Raw genomic sequence first — 24,218 nt, 5'->3', positions numbered from 1 at the left:
CATGCACATTTCACGATGTGAGAGCCTTTCCACTAGGCCTCAATCCCTGCCCTGTCACACAATAGCCATTTCCCCACAACCATCTCTCTCAGCTTCACCTGAATGAAGAGCATTGACCCTTGAGAGTCTCAGTGGTCCATAAACCCCCACCGCCATGGATAAGGAGTGAGGGCAGTTGAGTGCATTCAGTGGACCTGCTCTAACCTGACGGGGAAATAAGACATTGCCCCCCAGTCATCCCTTGAACGGGGTGACAGATGAGCGAACTCACCATTATGCCTTGCATTGTGGGCCACACCTGTGTCACCTCTGTTATGTAGTATGAGTCTTGGACATCAATGCTTGGGAGCTAGGCTTCCAAAGGACTAAACATTGGGTGCCAATCAATGGCACACTCACAAATTTCAATGCTGACTATAGTATCACAATTTACTCATTAAGGGTCAGGGACTTGATTAGGCACCTGACTGCCCCTTGAGGTAGGCAAGGCGAGGCACACGAAGACCGAAATTAGCACGTCAGCTTCATCCTTACAGGGCTGCGGATTAAACAAGCCTTCCAACTTGAACAGCTAGCCACCCATACACTAATCCCTGATAGCCTGGCCTCCATAACCAGTGGCCTTGAGCATCCAGACAGCTCATGCCCTCTATCTTCACAATGCAGCCTAAGTGTGGGGGTTCATTCTAAATTCAGTTGTCCTCCCGCCCCCCCCCTCCCCCGTGTGAGGGTCTTCAGGCCTCATTATGCTGGAAAACAACTCTTGCCAGAGTCCCACTCTGCCCATGCAACCTGGTATCTCACGGTACCTCACAAATGAACCTCACAGTCGCCCCCATGTGCTGACCCTATGGATTTCCCTGATCCCACCCATTTTCTAGCTGCCACTCTGGAAGGGCAATCACTCGGCCATGGTATTGCCACAAGCTCAGCAAGGAGGACACTGGAAGTGCTGCCTGCACACCAGCCGCCAGACCCCTTTACACCTAGAGACTTCCAGCCATGAAAGGCCACTAAAGTCTGCAAACAACCTCACGTCCCGAGATGCCGATACTGACTGAATGCCAGCCCCTTGCACCCCGCCTTGAATGCTCTTTCGGAAGGTCAGTGCAGATTCGATGGGCCAATTGGGTTCCTTCTGCACTGTAGGGTTTCTATGGATTCTGTAGATCTTGGGAGGGTTGTTGGGCTGGAGCAGTTTACAGAGATTCAGAGGGGGTGTGGTCCTGGAGGGATTTGAAAACAAGGATAAGGGGTGGGATTCTCCGATGGCGAGTCAGCGTGTCCGCGCCGTCGCGAACGGCGTCGCGTTTCATGACGGCGCGAACGGGCCACCGGCAGCATCGATTCAGGCCCCGAAATGCGGTGGGCGTGGAGCCAGAGCAGCGCCGTCATTGCCCGACGCCCGGATGACGCCGCGCCACATCATTTAATGTGCGCGATCCGCGCACAGGCCCCGACAGAGAGAGATGGCTGAGCTCCGCCGTGCCGCTTCCAGATTCCGGGACAATGACCTGGAGGTATTGCTGGACGCAGTTGAAGAGCGCAGGGCGGTCCTGTGCCCAAGACGTGGCCACCGGTACCCGGCCAGCACAGTCAAGCTCAGCTGGCGCGAAGTGGGCATCGGCGTCAGCGCTGTGGGGCACACCCCCCGCTCTGGAGACCAGTGCCGCAAGAAGCCCCGCAACCTCATGAGGGCTGCCCCCGCCGTCCAAATCCACGTTCATCCGCCCACAGGGACGCACGCCAGGGAGGGGAAGGAAGACAGACAGGAGGGCCCTCTTCCGAGGCCCTCCCCGACCCCCCCCCCCCCAGACATGACTGCACCCTTCCCTCCCTCCTCCTCCCCCTCCCTCCTCCTTCCCCCTCTTCCCCCCCTCCTCCTCCCTCCTCCTCCGCCCCCCCCCCGAGCATGGCGCCGTTCTCGCCGGTTGGGAGAATGGCGGGATGGCGTCGCGCGATAAATCGGCGCAATCGGAGATTCTCCCAAACGGGAGAATCCCGCCCAAGAACCTTTAAACCAAGGTTCTGTCAAACTGGGAGTCAATGTTGGTCAGCAAACACAGAGCTAATGGATGTGTGGCGTTTAGTCTCAGTTAGGAAACAGGCAGCAGAACTTTAGATAATATCAGTTTATGGAGGTTGAGGGGTTGGTCAGGAGACTATTGGAATAGTCAGGTCTACAGGAAACAAAGTAATGCATGAGGGATTCCACAGCAGTGAAGCTGAGACAGGGATAGAGGCTCGGGTTGTTATGGCAGTAGAAGCTGCTGATGTTGAGTACCCGCGGTCAGAAGCTCATTCCAAAGTCAAACAGGATGCTAAGATGGAAAATAATCTTTTCAGTCCCAGGCAGGGAGAGAGGTGGAGTTAGTGGCGAGGGAACAGAATTCGTGGCAAGGAGTGAAAGCAATGATTTTGATCTTTTCAGTGGGAGGAAACTTTTGCTCATCCAGGACTGCCTGTTAGACCAGCAGTATGATAAATCATACCTGCTGGATCGGTGGAGAGAAGTGATGGTGAGGTAGAGATGGGTGTCGTCAATGTAAAAATGGAACTTGATGTTGTGGTTTTTGGATGATGCCACCTTGGATAGATGAGGATAGGTTAGGGCCAAGGTACTCAGTGGTGTCTTAATCATCAGTAGCATTACAGTAGTTTCTTACATTATAACAGTAACCGCAGCTAAATGAGCACTTCCCTTGTTGTAAAATGCTTTGGGATGTCTTAAAGCCTGTGCTATATAAATGCAAGTCTGTCTTTCTTGGATTGATACATTTGGGCTGATGCACACTAAAACTTAATTAGTATCAATTCAAAACTTCTAGTTTAACAAGTGATATGAACCATCTTGCATGTAACAGCCCTTTGAGAATGTCAAAAATGTAAATAATTTACCAGCTCTTTTGACAGGTACAAGGGCAAATATGAATAGTTTGTTTTTAAATTCATGAATGTTTAGATTAACAGGAGCTACTACCTTTCCAAATATCAAGGTTTATGGCAGGAATTTGCAACATGTTGCTCTTATTTGCAGCTCCCAACATTTTGCAGCTGGATTGCATTAAGACGGAAAAGAGCCTAAAAAGCGTGAAGCCTTGTTTTTATTGTGAGGATCAAAGGCTAATCATTAAGCTGCACTTCACTAATTAAATGATTATTTTAAAATCATCACTGTGCTCGAAATAAATCCATTTGAGTGGCGTAGCAACACCATGGTTATAGATGACGCCTTTGGTTTGAGGGAAAGATTTTGTGATTGCGACCTTCATTGTTCCTAATAAAGCTGCAACTGTAAAATTATTCCGAATGTGCTATTAGAAGTGAATATTTTATCAAGAGAATCAATGGCTGACATAACATTTTTAGTTCTATGTATCAAAAGTTAAAGTTTGTTTTATAGATTACTTTACTGGCACAATTATATTGAAGAAATGTCAAAACAACGATAATTCAAAGCTCGGTGTATTTTAATTTATTTCTATTAATTAATAAATTCAATGCATGGATATTATTTATTATATCTGCAAATTATTAATTTCACCACAGGCACTTGCCAATTTTCCAAATATTTGGTGTAGAGATGTCACATTTTCTTCTTTGGGCTCTAGTACTTCTTTATTTTAGGCATGTTTTGAAAAAAGGTTCTTCAAATAAAAAAATTATCGACCTCTTGTTTAATAGAATGAGACTTATAACTATCTTAATGACATTCCATTTATTTGGCAACTTACAAGATGGCAGCACTGTAGCACAGTGGTTAGCACTAGTGGTAAGTCTCCTTAGAGAACATGCTCCGGTGTCACAATTTGAATCATTAACATGGCAAGGGATACTACAAGTCCCACTCTCCTGATCCTTTTTTTCAAACATAAAATGATTGGGTGGCACGGTAGCATAGTGGTTTGCACTGTTGCTTCACAGCGCCAGGGTCCCAACTTAGATCACTGTCTGTGCGGAGTCTGTACATTCTCCCTGTGTCTGCTTGGGTTTCCTCCGGGTGCTCCGGTTTCCTCATCAAGTCCCGAAAGACGTGCGGTTAGGTAATTTGGGCATTCTGAATTCTCCCTTTGTGTACCTGAACAGGCGCTGGAATGTGGTGACAAGGGGCTTTTCACAGTAACTTCATTGCAGTGTTAATGTAAGTCTACTTGTGACAATAAAAATTATTATTATTAAGACATTTCACTCCAATTGTTTGTTATATGATATTTGCTGACAGCCCATGAGATGTGCAGCTTTTATTTTTTGACTCATAACTTATTTCAATATAACACTTTACAGCTCATGATGGTGGAGGCTATTAAGTCTGCTCATCCTCGGATTATCACGTTTGATCCTCTGTTGTGATGTATCAAGTGAATTAATTAGTTGCTGGTCAATGCCAAGACTTGTCAAATCAAGTAAAATGCTAACATAATTGTAAGATTCTATGATTTACTAAGACTCATGGAAAGTTGTTCTGATGTTTTTGCAAAATCCTTCAGAACAAAATGTCTCTTATTACCTTTTCCAGGATTTGATGCTTATGATTACTTTTGTTATGTTTCATCCAATTTGGTATGTTTTTCTCCATTTATCAGAAATAAAAATAAGTGCCAACCTGGGTTTAAAAAGAAGTCACGCATGGATGTCATGGCCCTTTGTCATCAGTGACAGCAGAACAGCACTTTCCATCCATCATATTGACACAGATTGCCCACAGACCTTGGCGTGCTTTTGAGTGGCATCTTTCTGTCATCAGGCATTTGATCTAGTGCAGTGCCATCTATAGGGAATCTGTGGTGTGTGAGAGCTCATCAACCAGATTGTTGAATGCTTATTTAACCATGCACTGGAAGTATAAATTATATTTAATTCATGATAAAATTATGTACAAACAATTAAATAAAGAGAGGAAAATAAAATTGGATTGGGAAAAAGAGAAAGAAAGAAAAATTATAATGTTCTTTAAAAATTCTCCAACCCTAATTAATTTATGAAGGAATGACCTTACTCACTTGTTAAATTAAATTTTCAGTGCCAGAGAGAAGTTTGCCATTCATTATGGCCTGAAAATTCACTTATTCCTGAATGCACCAAACTGCTGTAATATTTAGTGGGCAACGAGTGGATATGTACAGCAAATTCACATCCATTGCATATGCTTCAATCACTAAGCAAGGTAACGGTATAGCACAACAAGTGAGGAGTAAGATAACTCAGACAGAAACCTCTACACTTCAGAAGTTGGTGTCCGATTTGCTGCATAATTTTGGTGAGCACTGTTAGTTTCACGCAAAATCCAGCCCACTGTTGATAAACTGAGTTCATTTTGTTTTCTGAGTTGGTCTTTCTCTCAAGAGTATGTTCTTGTGCTAACAGCCGAAAGAAGGGAGTCTCCAGAGCCATTCTGAATCTTGTATGAACTGAAAGCTGAACCGTCACGATTACTTAAGACTAATAATTACCTCTTAAACTTGGAATATCGCACCAGACACCATGTAGGGTGACTATTACATTATCTGTTCTAAATGATGGTAAATATGACATATCAAACCAATGGGTAATACATTACATAAAAGTGGAATTTAGTTACAAGTAAAATTACAAAGAGAAAGATCCAACAAGTAAGTAGTAGTATGCTACTTTCTTATATGATGCATCAGTGGCTTTAAGACTAAAAACTATAATCCAAGGTGCTTGTATTTTTTTAAATAGTTTTTCACTGACTAATGTTACGTAGAAGATGGTTCACATGACGCCCATTTAGTTGCTTCAAGTGGCAGAGGCGGTACAAAAGTGGAAACCAAAGGCCATGTGACAGAAGGTAAACTAAATTGTGTGCTCTTTATTTGAAGTAAAAGCAGCCCTCAATCTAGTCCATCTGTTGCTGGCAGCTCCTGGGCATTGAAGTCACACTTGAACTGACTTTTATTCACATGCCAACTGTTTTAAACAATGTACATCCTGAACTTTTATTCGAACAAAGCTCCCTTGCTTATTTAATCGCTTAAACTAACTTGTCTGTGGCTCACAAACTTTAACATTTGCCAGTAATTATTCCTACGTTGATTGGATTTTTTTTAAATGTTGAATTCAGCGTGCCCCATTGCAATTCAGAAGACTATTAATTTGATTAACACCAAGAAAAAAATGAAGGGCGGCACGATGGTGCAGTGGTTGACACTGCTGCCTTGCGGCGCCGAGGACCGGGGTTCGATCCCAGCCCCACTGTCCGTGTGGAGTTTGCACATTCTGCTTGGCTCTCACACCAACAGCCCAAAGATGTGCAGGGCATGTGGATTGGCCATGCTAATTTGCTCCTAAACTGGCAAAAAAAATGACCAAGAACTAAGCTTTTGCATTTTCATGGATTTATAAAACTGCCAGAGCTGAATCTCACAGCCTAACTTCAATTTCTATTTTCATGTTTAATAAGTAATACTAGCTTTCATCATAATTCCATTTGTTTCAAAACATCTGAGCATAACATTTCAAAAGATTTACTATTTGACACGGAATGCAAGCTCCACTTTCAGCACAGCTGGCAAAATATTAAAAACATAAACATTGAGCAACAAAATAGTGGGACTCTTAGTTGCAATGAACAAAATCAGCACATTTCTTTCCATATTTTAGCTCGTTTTTTGATGTATAAAGGTTTTCATTTTGGAGAATGACCTTTTGACATTGACACTGGATATGGTCAAAACAGCAAAAGGTGCATCGGGCAAATCAGGGACTATCAGTGCTTTTCCTACAAACACTGATTAATTTGAAAATCTCTGCCTGCAGGGAGTTCAAAAATCTATTCAGGTTTCTTTGAATATTATGTTTGATTCATTAAAATGATCAAAAATCAGCATCTGGGTTTCAAGGTTTATATGCCAGTGACGTGGCAATGCTTCATCTCGTTCAAAATGATGTAACAGTCGGGATATTCCGGCCGTTGGGATTCTCTGGCTGGGATTCCCCGACCGGGCGCCGGGTCGGAGATTCCCCGGGGGCCAGCTTTCCCATTCTCCGGCGCCCAAGGGGCCACCGCCACGCCGGTCGGGGGCCGTTGACAGCGGCCCCCTTGGCGATTCTCCGGGCCCCGATGGGCCGTGTAGCCAATGAGTTTGGCCGATTCCCGTTGACGTGGATTACTCACCTCCCACATGGCGGGACCTGGATGTGAATGGGGTGGAGGGGGGATCTGACCCCGGGGCGGGTCACCCACGGTGGCCTGGCCCGCGATCGGGGCCTACCGACCGGCGGGCTGGTTCTGTGGGGGCCTACTTTACCCCTCACGGGGCTTCTGCAGGGCTCCGTCATATTGCCCGGGGGCCAGCGCGGAGAAGGGAAACCCCGCGCATGCATGGAAATATGGCAGCCATTCCGCGCATGCGTGGACTCGCGCCGGCTGGAGCTGCGGGAACCACTCCGGCGACAACCTAGCCCCCTAGAAAGTGGAGAATTCCTCACTTTCGGGGGCCATTGATGCCAGAGCCATTGGCGCCGGTTTTCACGCTGGCGTGGAGACATAGACCCATTATTAGAGAATCCCGCCCTCTGTTTCTGCCAGCAGCGCACCCCCCCCACCGCCCACGGGTTTCCCGGCGGTGTGGTGTGGCTGCAATGGGAACTCCTATTGACAAGCAGTGGGAGTAGAGAATCCCGCTGCCAGCGAACGGCACGCCACCGAGAAACACAGGCTGGCGGGGGGGGGGGGGGAGAATCCCGCCCAACATTTCTACTTAGCATTTATCATGTCTGATTATAAAGCAACATTCATAAAGTTGGCTTACTGGATGGTAAGACATCCACAAGAAGAAAACTTTATCCCAACTTACTTTCAATTACAAGCTTGGCATGTTCCTGAACTACATGAAATAACCTGTGGGTGTAAATGATATACATGCCTGATATTTCAATCAGATAATTGTCATTCACTTTGGTCTACTTCTGTCATATCTTGACATCAGGAGCTCTTTTGGTCAGATATAGAATGTTGGGTCTGATTTAAACTGTACAAAAAGTTTACCCGCCTGACCTTTTAATGAATAATTCAACATATAGCACTGCATATATGCAGTTAATGGGGTTTCTTAAGGCTGTTGTGTATTTGTGGTTTTAAGTGTTCATATGGTAATGGTCCAGTATTAAACCTTTCTGACCTCTCCTCTCCTTAATACTAAAATAAGAATTAACTCTGACATAAGCAACAGATGGTTGTTGATTTTAAGAATACCTCTGGACAGAGTTTGAAGATCTGCCATGTTTCTGCTGCCTTCCCACCTATTCCCAGTGTTTTACCAGAAGACAGTGCATCATTTCAGATCCTATGCTGTTGCTCTCTATGAACGTACAGTGCAAAAGGTGTGGCTACCTGCAGCTTCTGATGCTGCTTGCCCTAATGCAACATTGGCAAATACAGAACTGAAAAAGACAGCTGAGCCAACTACAAAGATCTTGGATTTCCTTGGACCTTCCACTGTTGGATCACCAGCACCTCGCTGGAAATGTGGCAAAAGCCATGTTTACACACTTACATGAAGATTCAGCTGCACCCCAATGATGTTACAGCAATACCGGGCAGAAAGAATGAAGAAATTCAAGAACAATCTCTCTTATGTTGACACGGTATGAATCCTTAATCAAGATCTAGACCAAAGTATATTCACTTATATTGAACCACGATTGAACTTGGCGCCTGTCTGGAATTCAAAGCAGGATGGAGTTCAAAGCTAATGACTGAACACTACTTTTGAAATTATTTTGTTCCAATAACTTGCTAGTAATGGCTTCAGAATGATTACCTCCTTTATATATATCTGAATATCTGTCAATAATAGAGTGCAGATTTCAAATATCATTCTTCAAGCATACAAAACTCATTTTGAAGTATTATTTGGATTTATTTAAATGTCTTTGCTCATTATTAGGTGTGGGCAGCACCGTAGCACAGTGGGTAGCACTGTTGCTTCACAACTCCAGGGTCCCAGGTTCAATTCCCGGCTTGGGTCACTGTCTGTGTGGAGTCTGCACGTTCTCCCTGTGTCTGCGTGGGTTTCTTCCGGGTGCTCCGGTTCCCTCCCACAAGTCCGGACAGACGTGCTATTAGGTAATTTGGACATTCTGAATTCTCCCTCTGTGTACCCGAACAGGCGCCGGAATGTGGCGACTAGAGGCTTTTCACAGTAACTTCATTGCTGTGTTAATGTAAGCCTACTAGTGACAATAAAGATTATTATTATTTTCCTCCTACTTTTCCATCTTCATGAAATGTCAAAGAGATAGGGGGTTGATGACTAGGCATTCTCTCATTCTCTCCCTGTTCCATCCTGCAGGGAGGTTATTGGTTTATTCCCTTAGTGCGTGCTGCTAAGATCAGGATTTGGCAGGGGAGCGAGGCATCAAATCGTTTTCGCATCAATTTTAGGCATTATCCAGTTTCATTCCAGAACACTTCACCACTATGTTCCAACAGTGTAATTATTTTAACAGAAAATGCACTGGCAACTGCGCGATGTGCACCAGAGCTGTCCTCACCAAGTCATTCTGGTACAGTTATGACACTCTCATCAAAATGACCAGTACACCAACAACTTGTTCACTGGCATTTAGGTTGGATTCTACCAGAACCGAACATCTTAAGCCATAATCCTAGCCATGATGCAGACATGAGCACAAGAGCTGGAGGAGAGGTGAGAGTAGTTCTCCTGGACATCAAAGCAGCAGTCAAAAGATTATGGCAGCAAGAAGCCCAAACTAAGCTGATCAATGTTAAAGGTACAGCAATCTACTGTCTATAGTTGTGCCCGATCCAAGGAAAGATGCTGATGGTTGCCAGAGTTCAGCCATCACAATTCCAGGACAGACTCACCAGGTGATTTCCCCCCGAAAAAAGAATTCTGGGTCCAGCCTTTTCAGCTGCTTTTTGAATGACTTTTCCTCAAATATAGTGTTAGAGATGGCGCAATTTACTGCAGCATTTCGCTCCATTTACACCTCCTTCAATGATCGAGTCCATGTTCATGTTACTCTACAGCACAACTTGGACAACACCAAGGCTTGGGCTGACCTGTGGCAGCTGTCAGATAATGGTGATCTCAACCCTGACAAAACTCAGCCTCCTAAATTTCAGTTACATCCCTACCACTCAAGTGCCCCACTTGCTAGAATCATCACTGACTAGGAGTTGAGTGAACCACTATATCAGCACTGTTACTACAGCATAGAGCAGAGGTTGAGGGTATTGAAATAAGTGACCCATCTCCTCATTCCACAATGCTCCTGCACCATTTACAAAGCTCATGTTAGAAGCATATTGGGATACTCACCTGGATGAGTGCAGCTGTAATAACATTCAAAATGTTCAATACCATTCAGAACAAAGCAGTTCTTCGTTCACTATATTCTACCACCAGTGTACTTTGGCTTCAGTATGTACAAGTTACCAGATGCATTGCAGCAAAGCACTGTTATTACTTTGCCAGAATCTCCCTTCCCTACAAATCCAAAATGTATATTGTAAGAACACTGGCACCTTCAAGTTCCTCTCCAAATTGCACATTATTGTCGGGTTTTAGGGTTTCAAGGTATAAAATCCTTCTAATTGAAACTTCTAAAGTCCAAATGTTAAATTTCTAACACTAAGGTCTTAAGTTGTGCTCGACCGACAAGGTACAAATAACTAGTATTTAAGAATCAACTTGAATTTTATTTATTTAAAATGTTTCCAGTTAGCGGGCAATTTTAGCTTGGCCAATCCACCTACTCTGCACATCTTTGGGTTGTGGGGGTGCAATCCACAGAGACATAGGGAGAATGTGCAAACTCCATACGGATAGTGACCCGGGGCCGGGATCGAACCTAAGTTTCAGCGCCGTGATACCTCGAATTTATTAAGCAAGATTTTACAAATACTTTACACAAAAGCAGTGACAACAACATTAAATTTCATCCTTCAGGATGCAACGGGTTCTTGAGCATTGCCGTCACAGGCAATGTCATTCTCTTCTCTCTCTTTGAAGTGTTGTTGAACTGTGTCCAGGAAAGTCATAGCCCAGATGCCTTGCTAACACTCTGCCAACAAGGATTGCGACTTTCTAACTTTTATTTCCCATTCCCTTATTCAGGAATAGTCTAAATTCATTTCTATTGGATGAACAAACTATTGGAATAATTTTGAAGGAGAGAGTCTATCTCCACTCGGAGAGGCAAGGTTTGATCAGGAATAGTCAGCATGGCTTTGTCAGAGGGAAGTCATGCTTAACAAATTTGATTGGATTTTTTGAGTATGTGACCAGATGTAGTGATGAGGGTAGTGCTGTTCATAGAATCATAAGAGTCATAGAATTTACAGTGCAGAAGGAGGCCATTCAGCCTATCGAGTCTGCACCAGCCCTGGGAGAGAGCACCCTAAATGCAGTTTATATGGATTTCAGCAAAGCCTTTGACAAGGTCCCACATGTGAGACTTATAAAGAAGGTAAATGCACATGAGATACAGGGTAACTAGATAAGGTGGATTTATAATTGACTTAGCTGCAGGAGACAGAGGGTAAGGACAGACAGCTGCTTTCGTGACTAGAAGCCAGTGTCCAGGAGCATGCCACAGGCACCTGTGTTGGGTGCCCTATTGTTTGTCGTTTATATAAACAACATAGATGACTATGTGGGCTGTAGGATCGGTAATTTTGAGGATGACACAAAGATTGTCCATGTGGTTAACAGTGAGGTTGTGGGTCTGGGGTTACAAGAAGATAGAGACGGGATGGTCAAATGGGCAGAAAAGTGGCAGATGGAATTTGACCCTGAAAAGTGTGAGGTGATACACTTTGGAAGGAGTAATGTGATAAGGAAGTATTCAATGAATGGCCTGACACTGGGAAGTCCCGAGGAACAAAGGCACTTTTGTCCATAGATTTCTGAAGGCAGTATGGTAGTTTAATAGGGTGGTGAAAAAGGCATATGGGACACTTGCTTTTATCAATCGTGGCATAGATTACAAAAGCAGGGAGGTCATTTTGGAGTTGGAACTTTGGTGAGCCCACAGCCGGAGTACCGTGTGCAATTCTGGTTGTCACTTTATAGGAGGGATGTGATTGCACTGGAGGGATTCACCAGGATGTTGCCTGGGATGGAACATTTAAGTTATGAAGAGAGGTTGGATAGACTTGGGTTGTTTTCGCTGGAGCAGAGAAGCCTGAGGGCCGATTTGATTGAGGTATACAAGGCTATGAGGAGCATGAACAGGGCGGATAGGGAGGAGTTCTTCCCCTTAGTTGAATGGTCAGTTAAGAAGGGACACAAGTTTTAAGGTGAGGGCAGGAGATTTAGGTGGGATTTGAGGAAAAATCGTTTTACCCCGAGGGTGGTAGAGACAGGTTGCCTCATAGCCTTTAAACAGTATGTGGATGAGCACTTAGCATGTCATAACATTCAAGGTTATGGGCCAAGTGCTGGCAAATGGGATTAGGTAGGCAGATCATGTGTCTTTCATGCGTCAGTGCAGACTTGATGGGCTGAAGCGCCTCTTCTGCACTGTATTATTCTGTGATCCTTCCATTGGCTTAGGATGCCCACCACTGTAACCAGAACCATGCACACCAGAGAAGTGTCCATATCTTGATTCATTGTGCCCTTCAGTGGTTACATTCCATTGCAAACCAATAATATATTTCCTTTAGGTACAAAGCAGTCACAAACTTCAGTAAAGAGCGCAGAGTGAGAGAGGAGGAGACTTCAGTAAAGAGCGCGGAGAGAGAGAGGGCGAGTCTTCAATAAAGAGTGCGGAGAGAGAGAGGGCAAGACTTCAGTAAAGAGCGTGGCGAGAGAGAGGGCGAGACTTCAGTAAAGAGCGCGGAGAGAGGGCGAGACTTCAGTAAACAGCACGGAGAGAGGGCGAGACTTCAGTAAAGAGCACGGAGAGAGAGAGGGCGAGACTTCAGTAAAGAGTGCGGAGAGAGAGAGGGCGAGACTTCAATAAAGAGCTCGGAGAGAGAGAAGGCGAGACTTCAGTAAAGAGCGCGGAGAGTGAGAGGGCGAGTCTTCAGTAAAGAGCGCGGAAAGCGAGAGGGCGAGACTTCAGTAAAGAGCGCGGAGAGAGAGAGTGCGAGACTTCAGTAGAGAGTGCGGAGAGAGAGAGCAGCTGTTTGTTTGTTCAAAATTGAAAAAAAAAGTAATGTGACGTCACAGGAGACTGTAGCCCGATTGGCTGAAAGTCAGGACTAAATTTGAATATCCGGAGTTACTGATTTAAATACTAGTTTTGATTTGACTTAGACTACCATTTTTAATTTGATTTGAATTACTATTTAAAAAAAATTTAATTTGACTTAAATAACTATTTTGGGTTGATTTAAATTAATATTTTTAATTTGATTTAAATAACTTTTAATTTCAATTAAATAACTTTTTAACTTGTTCTTAGATTAAGAGGGATAAATACTCATTTTTAAAAAAAATCTAATTAAATAGTACACGGAGATTGGATTTAATCTGACGCAAAAACATCTTTCTAAAGTTTAATTTCAAAGGTTTAATTTAAAGGAATAATTCATGGCAGGACAGCTCCAAGGCGTGGTCAGCTCCTCTTGCTCCATGTGGCAGACTGGAGACAATTCCAGTCCCCAGGTCAGCATGTGTGCAGAAAGTGTCTCCAGTTACAGCTCCTGGAAGCTCACGTTTCAGAGCTGAAGCGGGGGCTGGAGACCCTGTGGAGCATCCGCGAGTCGGAGAGTATCGTGGATAGCACGTACAGAGAGGTGGTCACACCGCAGGCTCAGACTCTGCAGGCAGGAAGGGAATGGGTGACCACCAGATAGAGCAAGAGAGCGAGGCAGGTAGTGCAGGAATCTCCTGTAGCCATTCCCCTGCAGAACAGATATACAGTTTTGGATATTGTTGAGGGGAATGGCCTCTCAGGGGAAAACAGCAACAGCAAAACTCGTAGCACCACGATGGGTTCTGCTGCAGAGGGGAGGGGTGATAAGTGTAACAGTGCAATAGTTATAGGGGAGTCAACTGTAAGGGGAATAGACAGGCGTTTCTGTGGCCGCAAATGAGACTCCAGGATGGTATGTTGCCTCCCTGGAGCTAGGGTCAAGGATAAAAATGACAAACAGCAACGGCCCCAGAACAGATCCTTGTGGTACGCCACTTGTAACTGAACTCCATTCTGAACATTTCCCATCAACCACCACCCTCTGTCTTCTTTCAGCTAGCCAATTTCTGATCCACATCTCTAAATCACCCTCAATCCCCAGCCTCCGTATTTTCTGCAATAGCCTACCGTGGGGAACCTTATCAAACGCTTTACTGAAATCCATATACACCACATCAACTGCTCTACCCTCATCTACCTGTTCAGTCACCTTCTCAAAGAACTCGATAAGGTTTGTGAGGCATGACCTACCCTTCACAAAGCCATGCTGACTATCCCTGATCACATTATTCCTGTCTAGATGATTATAAATCTTGTCTCTTATAATCCCCTCCAAGACTTTACCCACAACAGACGTGAGGCTCACCGGTCTATAGTTGCCGGGGTTGTCTCTACTCCCCTTTTTGAACAAAGGGACCACATTTGCTATCCTCCAGTCCTCTGGCACTATTCCTGTAGCCAATGATGACATAAAAATCAAAGCCAAAGGCCCAGCAATCTCTTCCCTGGCTTCCCAGAGAATCCTAGGATAAATCCCATCAGGCCCCGGGGACTTATCTATTTTCAGCCTGTCCAGAATTGCCAACACCTCTTCCCTACGTACCTCAATGCCATCTATTCTAATAGCCTGGGTCTCAGCATTCTCCTCCACAACATTACCTTTTTCCTGAGTGAATACTGACGAAAAATATTCATTTAGTATCTCGCCTATCTCTTCAGACTCCACACACAACTTCCCATCCCTGTCCTTGACCGGCCCTACTCTTACCCTAGTCATTCTTTTATTCCTGACATACCTATAGAAAGCTTTTGGGTTTTCCTTGATCCTACCTGCCAAATACCTGCTGTGTTGTCCTTCATTGCTCGAGGGATGGAGTTTAAGACTAGGGAGGTTATGTTGCAATTGTGTAAGGTGTTACTGAGGCCACACCTGGAGTATTGTGTTCAGTTTTGGTCTCCTTACCTGAGAAAGGACGTACTGGTGCTGGAGGGTGTGCAGAGGAGATTCACAAGGTTGATCCCAGATTTGAGGGTATTGGATTACAAGGAGAGGTTGAGTAGACTGGGACTTTATTTATTGGAATTTAGAAGGATGCGGGGGGGGGATCTTATAGAAACATATAAATTATGAAGGGAATAGATAGGATAGATGTGGGCAGGTTGTTTCCACTCGTGGGCGAAAGCAGATCTAGGGGGCATAGCCTCAAAATATGGGGAAGTAGATTTAGGACGGAGCTTAGGAGGAACTTCTTCACCCAAAGGGTTGTGAATCTATCGAATTCCTTGCTCAGTGAAGCAGTTGATGCTCCTTCATTAAATGTTTTTAAGATAAAGATAGATAGTTTTTTGAAGAATAGAGGGATTAAGGGTTATGGTGTTCGGGCCGGAATGTGAAGCTGAGTCCACAAAAGATCAGCCATGATCTCATTGAATGGCGGAGCAGGCTCGAGGGGCCAGATGGCCTACTCCTGCTCCTAGTTCTTATGTTCTTATGTTCTCAAACAAAGTCGCATCACCTTGTTAACACATCATACCATAATGTCAGAAAAGGCAGAAACATTTCCCTCTCATGCTACAAATAGAGTTGATCAATTAAATCAATACATGTTTTTTTGTTTAAAGATGAAGTGTCATTCCAATTTCAAAATACTTTTAGCCATTCCTTCAAAGTTGATTTAAAAAACCCATTGTGGGCAATTAAGACAGCATACAGCTGCTCCAACCTGAGACTCAAAGAGACATAAGGTTCGAAAACATTAAAATGGTTCTCAAAAACAACTACCTTCCCGTAAGGAATTCTAATTCGCAGAAATTCAAACTGAACAATTTGAAAAGTGGTTCAGGAACAAAATCCATAACTGTTACAGAACCTAAAAGTTAGTAGAATTATCAAAATGTTACATTTTTTAAAATTTAGAGTACCCAATTCAATTTTTTTTCCAATTAAGGGGCAATTTAGCGTGACTATTCACCTAGCCTGCAGATCTTTGGGTTGTAGGGGTGAGACCCACGGAGATACGGGGAAAATGTGCAAACTCCACGGGGACAGTGACCCAAACCGAGATCGAACCCAGGTCCTTGGTGCCGTGCAGCAGCAGTGCTGACCACTGTGCCGCCCCTATCAATTTTACATTATCCATTACTTTCTCACAATATTGGTATTCCTCCATTGTTCCTGGGCCACCACCATGGATTTCCCATTTTTCGTGAACCATCAGTATAAAGTCTTCAATAGTTGAAGCAGAAGACCCACTATTATCTTCACTGCCAAACTAAAATATGCAATAATTATAGTCTTGCCAGTGCCTACACAGACAAAGCACAAGTCCGTATATTTTTTTTTAAATACAATTGTTTTTTGTTGTGTGCTGATCTCTGTGCTTCAAAGTTACGAGGAAATGCAACAGGGAGCACTGCAATGATTCCTTCATCTTATATTCCAGGTATGGTTTGTTTCAATTATTGCTTATGTACTGGTGCTATGAGAGAGAACTGTCCATGGTGCTCACTGAACAAAGCCATACCAGATACTTTACATAGAAAAACACTTCAGTGGGGTAAGGCCTTTACTTTTTTAAATAAAGTTCCAGAGCAAGAATAATAAAAACATGGTCATCTACATTATCATACTTCAGCAAATGGTCCATCCATAATTGAGTAAACTATCTTTTCCATTTTTGTTTGATCGTTGTTTTGTTTTGATGGTGCCAATTCTTGTTAGTGTATGGTCTCTGGGTAAGTAAAACCTCAACAATTTGCCCAGGTTGGCACTACTCATTTGTATGGCTGGACGGATATAGTTTTTTGAGCTATAGAGACCATCACTGCCAAGCCTATTCCCCTTAATTAGCTAAAGTCCACACTTCTGGTCGCAGCATCTAGACAGCAATTGTTGGCAATCCCATTATTACTGAGGATGAGACTATTTAATGGGTTACATGACCTTGCACATATTATGCAAGAACAGTTAATTCATGTGTGACTTTGTACATTATATTATAATATGTACTCTTCATAATTCAAGCAAATCAAGTTGTTGGATCTTTGTGTTCAGGAAACTACAGAAGTGGTTGGTACCTGTCTGAGTGTGACAGCACATACTACCTACTTTACATTGTTAAGACACTGCCAGTGTGTGGCTATTTTACTTTAATACAACTATAGTTTTCCAAAATGTTTATGCTTTTAGAGAATGCCGATATTCTGAATGTTACCTTAAATATCCACAGAACAGTGTTATTTTCATTATTACACATTAGCTGCTTAGGTAGCAGTGGTTATTCTCAGTTTCGCAATATCCTATGACCTGCATATGACCAAGTTTCAGCCCCAAGTGTGACGGCTAACACAATGCGCCAAATCCCATGTGGCCATGTGTGTTTCTAAACAACAGTAGCAGCACGATGATTTTCAGAATTTCAGATTGCTGCTAATTTCATGTGTGACCATTTATACTGTTATCCAACAACTGTAGTAGTGAAGCTAACAGAAAGCATGTAACTCTGTTTGATGTGATCCAGGAGCTGTCAATCAAAGCTTGATGTTTATAGACATTGGTTAGTTTCATAGCTGATCACTTCAAAGTCAAAGAACCTTGAAGGGAAATGAATGAACAATGCTGACAGCTGGGTGTGGGTGGAAGCAGTCAATCACAGCCTGGTAAAATCAATATCAAACAGAGATGAATGGATGGTTCGCAAATCAAAGATCTGAGGGGGTTTAAACACAGCTAACTGCTTTTCTCTTTCCAGGAATTGACAGGTACTGCTTCCTGTGCCTGAGCCAGCAGATGCATTACCCAGGTGAGTTTTAAGGCAGTGATTTATTTTCATTCCATCTGTCTGGACTGCTTTCTAGCTTCCTTTTGGATGTCTTTTTGGATGTCTCTGGGGATGGAGGGGGGTCTCCTTATTTAGGGGATCTCTGTGGGGGGTTTCTTTGTTTAGGGGGTCTCTAGCAGGGTCTATTTAGGGGGTCTCTTGAATCTCTTTATTTAGAGGATCTCTGTGGGGGGGGGGTCTGTTTACTTTATTTAGGGGATTTCTGTGGGGGTCTCTTTATTTAGGGGTTTCTGTGGACGGGCTCTTTATTTCGGGGATTTCTGTGGGGTTCTCAAGATTTCTTTATTTAGGGGATTTGTGTGGAGGAGGCTCTTTACTTAGGGGTTCTCTTTGATTAGGTGGTCTCAGGTGGAGGTGAGGTGGGCAGGTCTTGCGTTGTAGGGAGCCCTCCGATGGACTTTGGCCCACCAAATAAGGTACATGTTTGTCAGGACTGCACCAATTCTCACCCACGTGATTCTGGCCCAGAGAATCACAAGGGCCCGGAGAATATGGTGCCCGATCCATTAATAGGATGCAAATCGGTCCCGCTGGCGCAAACCTCGATCCCGACACGAGGGGGGTGGACTGGAGTATCGACACCGTCAATCTGTTTTTCCCCCCCCAATGCTGGATTCTTTTCTACATCGGGAACTTTGTTCCGGCAGCAAAGAATCCAGCCCCTGATTGTTGGTTATGGAGTCACTTAGTTCTGTCGATCATTTGCTGCTTATGCTGTTTGGTATGCAAGTAGTCCTGTGTTGAAGCTTCACCAGGCTGACGCTTCATTTTTAGATCTGCCTGATGCTGCTCCTGACATGCCCTCCTGCACTCTTCATTGAACCAGGATTGATCCCCTGTCTTAGTGTTAATAGTAGAGTGTGGGGTATGCTGGGCTATGAGGTTACAGATTGTGGTCGAATACAATTCTGCTGTCTGCTGCCGGGAACAAGACTATTGTGCTCAGAGCTGGGCAACACACTATAGGAAGGATGTGAAGGCATTAGAGAGGGTGCAGAAAAGATTCACGAGAATGGTACCTAGGGTGAGGAACTTACTGTCATGAAGAAATTGGAGAAGCTGTGGCTGCTCTCCTCAGAGAAGAGATGGTTGAGAGGAGATTTGATAGAAGTGTTCAAAATCATGAGGGTTCTAGACAGTTAGGGGGAAACTGTTCCCATTGCTGGAACAGAGGATACAGGTATAAGGTAATTGGCAAAAAGAAGGCGATAGCGACAAGAAGAAAACATTTTCCAGGCAGCGAGTAGTTAGGGCCTGGAATGCACTGCGTGGGGCTGTGGTGGAGGCAGGTTCAATCGCGGCTTTCAAGGGGGATTTAATTTTTTTTCTGAAAAGGGAGAATGTGCAGGGCTACAGGGAGATGGTGGGGGGGGGGGGGGGGGGACGTGACATTAGGTAAACTGCTCCTTCAGAAAGCCAGCACAGACACAACTGGCCAAATGGCCTTCTTTCGCGCTGTAACCATTCTATGATTCTATGTTATCTTATCATTACCGATATCTCAGTATCATATATTTTTACCACATGGAAAAATAGAGTAATGCTACTCTTATACTGTCCTAACAATGTGTCCTCACCTCAATCCGAAGAGCACCCTCTACTGCATCAGTGGCATATTTCCATTTGCTCCAAATGGAAGCATCTCTAGGGTCTTTTTTTCCCCTTAATGGAATGGCTAAACTTGTCAAATTAGCCCAAAGATCATATTTGTGTTGAAATCTTAACTTGATAGAGCAGAAACTTCCATATCATCTTTCTGAATGTAAATTTGAGTCAGAGTTTTAGCTGCACCAAACACTAGCTCAGCCAGTAATAAATAGACTTTATGGAAATTAGACTGAGCAATAATTATGCCTTTGAAACATAACAGGAAAAATGATACAAATGTGTTAACCATTTGTCCAACAGCGCAATCTTCAAAATAATTTTTCTTTTACGTTACAAACAATATCATACTTCTACTTTTCTACTATCACAATAACATTCTGCTGCTATCCTGACTTGCCATCTATATCATACACCTATTCCTTGTCTAACTGTAGGATGTGTCAAAGAGTATATTCTCTATATGGTGTTCAAGTTTGCGTTTTATATAATACATTGGACTGCTATAATGTAATATTATTGTGGTTTGTAATGAACTGCAATGGTATCTGACACCGCAAGCTGTGTTTACATAAAATTATAATTTTCACAATCCATATTCATTAAGAGCATCACAATAGTTCAGATCCGTTGCAGCCTAGGCTTTCTTATCCAGCAATATGGAAATATAGAAAGTTTGTAGAGTGGGCTGTTTGTCAGTTTTCTGTAGTAAAGAACCTGGAGTTGCTAGAGAAAAAATAAACATGCCAAACAAATGTGGTTTGCTTGGTTTGTTAACAAGTGAAGGTGGAATGCGTTGCCATGTCCACCTTGATCCCAGGTATCCAGCAAATAGTTCGATTGCGCGGCCTAACAATCAGCCAGCTTCACAGTAAAAGTGGAACGAACCAGTTCAGGAAACTCCTAGAATGACAAAAATAGCTGGAATGACAGCCAAGCTCTGAAAGGATCTGGACGAAACTGTTATTGATCAAAAACATGCCTTTACATATCCATCTTGCATTACTTAATTTCAATGCTATCAAAGTGCACACCTGGACAACACGAGTATTGTTTTTGCATTTAATATTCTGTGACGTCTAATACGGTCATGTGATGTGAAATAACAGCTGGGATGTAGCAAGTCATCAGTTAGGACATTTCAATGAGATACATGAATGGTTCTGAACTCAACTCATTATATAAAATGCACGCACCACAGTCGAATACATTTTTTTTTTGGGGGGGGGGGGATAAGGTCAAATAGTAATGCAACATTTCCAAATATAATTTTTTTCAAGAAAGGAAGAAATAGCAAGACTCACTGAGGTAAAGTTCTGCGGCCCGCACATATCCCCTCGGTATTTGCAAGAGAGGAGCATGTCATCCAACTGGTGACCCAAGCGGTCCATGAAATCCAGGCTGATGCCTTCGAAGCTCCGGGGCGGCAGGAAGAGTCGGAAGTCGGAAAGTTTCTGGAACCACTGCTGCCGGTCCTCCCTGATGAGCTCGATGACCAGGGGGCGGGCGGTGCGGTTCTCGGTGAGCAGCCCCAGCCACTGGCCCGCGTAGTACAGGTCACCCTTGGTCAGCTGGTAGAAGCGGATGGGGTTGTTGTTGCAGATGGTGAGCGCGGGGAAGTTGAGCTCGCGGGTCCACTCCATGTGGAAGCGGGTGTGGGACGGGAAGGAGAGCAGGTGGAGGAACCGGTTGGAGGACCAGGAGATCAGGAAGCCCAGCGAGGTGCAAAAGGCCAGGAACCAGACCACCCGCTGGTGCAGGGGGTAGTGCTGCGAGCAGATGTAGCGGATGCCGTGGAGTTTCGCCTGCTTGGCGAATGCCAGCGTGACGGCCGCCGTGCCCCTACCCGGGGGTTGGGCGCGGGAGCCTCGGGCTTCCCGAGCCCCCTCCAAGGCCATGACTCCCGCCCACCAGTGGGTCACTCCGACAGCCGCAACTTCCTCCAGGCAAAACTGGAATCTGCTCCCCCACATTCAGTCAGCTGGGCTGGAAGGAGTGACTATAGCATCAAAAAAAAAATACCCAAGTTCAGGCGGCCCGAGGAGGGAGGGAAGAGAGACAGAAAGAGAGATGAGAGAGGAAAAGCTCAGGTGGCCACCCGCTAACGATTTCACCACAACTTTTCCACACGCGGGTTGACGGGCTTCATGTTAAAGAAGCGTGAGAGAAATCCATCTGGAAAACAGGTCCGCTCTTGCATTTCATCAACTTTTAATCAGTGCTTTCTTCCTGCCTCGGGTCAGGGCTAGTGCCAGGTATGGACGACCCTCTCACTCACTCACTTACTTCAATTCACTCACACCGACTCATGCTGCTGACTTCAAAGGCACCGACAAACTGCCCGCTCTCCAGTCCAAGGCCAACCCCATGCTTCTTGCAGCTGGAATTTGCTCAATGCGCTAGATTTCAGCAGTCACTTTAACAGTCGGGGGGCGGGGTCTGCTCCTCACTCGCTCCTCTCCTTCATGCGCCGTGCCAGCTCGCAGCCTTCACCCTGACAGGAACTTGGAGAGGCTTTGCTCAGGCCACCAGCGCCGCCGAGGTGTTTGTCTCTCCCTCTCTCTGCATTTGCTTCTCACTCCTCGGCCGCCGCTGACGGGGAGAGCGCCGGGCTGCTGGCTTCACTCGTTTCCATGCCGACAAACACCACTCTGGTCCAAGCCCGCCCGGCGCGGATGCCTCTTCCCACTTTGAAGACCCTGCTTCCAATGAAGGACTCGGGTGCCAGCTAAATGTGTAAGAGGGGGGAGGGCGAGCAGCCAATTGTGAAAAAGGGCAGGGAGCGCCCCTCGCCAATAGGCTGGCAGTGGGTAATGATTAATTCATAGACAAGCAATTCAACCCCCCCCCCCACAAAAAAAAAGCTCACGTTTAACCTTTTCGGTGCATTTACGACCCTGTCCGCACTTTGCAACAGGGGGGGGGGGGTCAGCGAGCAAGTTTCTCAGCATACGATGAGAGAGGGAGCCCAGGATATCCCCAGCCCTGGTGTTTATTCCCACCGCGGGCACCACCAGCTCACCCACCCCACTCACTTGACGTGCCCACATCCCATCCAGCTGAGTGGATTGACAGCGAGGCAGACTGAGGCTCCAACGTGAGCAGACAGCCTCCTCCCTCTCCAGTATTCCCTCAAACTGCGTTCTCCAGCTAGCCCTTCTGCAGAAATCCACTCTGCAGCCGAATGGTTTGCTGTTTGTGTGTGGGTGCGTGTGGTTTTGAATGTAAACGCGCTTCTTGGAATTCTGGCTAATTAAGGTCGCATTTGGGTGCCATCCCCCGTCTCCCTCCACCTCCCGGGACCCGACAGGACGGCGGACAGCCAGGGTCGGTCCCCCTTTGATTTAGATATGTCTATAACGGCTGGACGCTGATCTAATTTCCAAGGTGATGAACCCAAGCCCCGCTTTCTCTCATCCCCACGTCCCATCTTTAAGCATGAGACCGTTTGCTCTTGCAGAATAGATTCTTACCCGGGGCTTTTCTGCAAATCTGTGTACAGGGGAATTGAGAGGTTTTGCCTGAAATCCCGAAAGCAAGAAACTGCAATAACTCCGCCTGACGCAAAGTTGTTGTTGAGCCCCGGTTGGTCAGTTAAGGAAACAACAGCAGGCACGCAGGGATAGGCTGCAAATGGACCACTGGTTAACATGCAGACTCCTTTTAAACTTTGCTTCAAGCCCGATGTTCTAGCCCCCTCGTCTGTCTTTACCGTCACAGCATTAATCCCAAGTATGATGTCAAAATAAATTCAATGACAGGCAACCGTAAGTGTTCAGATTAATCCACTGCTACTAAAGCCGAGCTGTTTCCTGTGTTTTACATAATATCACTAATGCTCTGAAACTAATAAACCCCCACTCGTCAAGTACCTAAGCATCCATAATTCATCGACTCAAATTTGTAAAGGCAGGCAGCTTTAAAAGGCTCACAATGCTTTGTCGAGACTGTATCCCCCTTAATGAATGCCATATTGTCGATATCTGCACAAAGTAGGCGATCGCTGTATGGCCCTTCCTCTGCTGTCCAAATAGCTCTGCATTTCCAAATCTATTCCTCAGCCTCTTTTCCATCCTTTGAAAAAATAGTTAGATCCCGACAGAGAATATTTCAATCTGCCATAGTCCCCGCCTTTCTTTTTTTTAGCTTACCCCATCACGTGTTCATGTCTAGAGTATTTTGTTCCTATAAACACAAAGAAGACTGCTTTCCCCTGTGAGGGGGAGGGTTGTCATGCTGTAAAGCTGAGGAAGTGTCCTGGGAGCTGATTCAATTGTAACTTAAAAAAAGAAAATTGGATATACACTTGAAAAGGGAGAAGTTATGCGGCTATGGGGAAAGAGCAGGGCAGTGGGACATAGTGGGATAGTTTTTTGAAAGAGTGATCACAGGCATGCTGGGCTAAATGACCTCCTGTGCTGAATGATTTTACAGGGGTTTCACTAAAAATAAGCTGGCACAATGGTGCCTCACAGCTGCCTCACAGCGTCAGGGATCCAGGCTCGATTGGCGGGTAGCTCATGTCACTCCAATATTGAAAAAGGGAGGTAGAGAGAAAGCAGGGAATTATAGACTAGTAAGCCTAATATCGGTAGTGGGGGAAATTCCTGAATCCATTATCAAGGACTTTATAACAGA

The 24,218-nt window shown here is 44.9% G+C and overlaps 1 protein-coding gene across 1 annotated transcript in view; it reads right to left on the bottom strand.

The window, feature by feature from the left end:
• Positions 1–22,595, bottom strand: part of LOC140398438 (acid-sensing ion channel 2-like) — a 661,780-nt gene extending 639,185 nt beyond the window's left edge. Inside the window, exon 1 of the mRNA XM_072487125.1 lies at positions 20,885–22,595. Within this exon, the coding sequence (XP_072343226.1) occupies positions 20,885–21,553 (669 nt within the window). The 5' untranslated portion in view covers positions 21,554–22,595. The remainder of the gene's footprint in view (positions 1–20,884) is intronic.
• Between the last annotated feature and the right edge of the window lie 1,623 nt (positions 22,596–24,218).

Source organism: Scyliorhinus torazame, chromosome 21 (assembly GCF_047496885.1).
Source record: "Scyliorhinus torazame isolate Kashiwa2021f chromosome 21, sScyTor2.1, whole genome shotgun sequence".
Lineage (NCBI taxonomy): Eukaryota > Metazoa > Chordata > Chondrichthyes > Carcharhiniformes > Scyliorhinidae > Scyliorhinus > Scyliorhinus torazame.
Note: the sequence above shows the minus strand (reverse complement) of the source record. Positions and strands in the feature narration are given on the sequence as shown.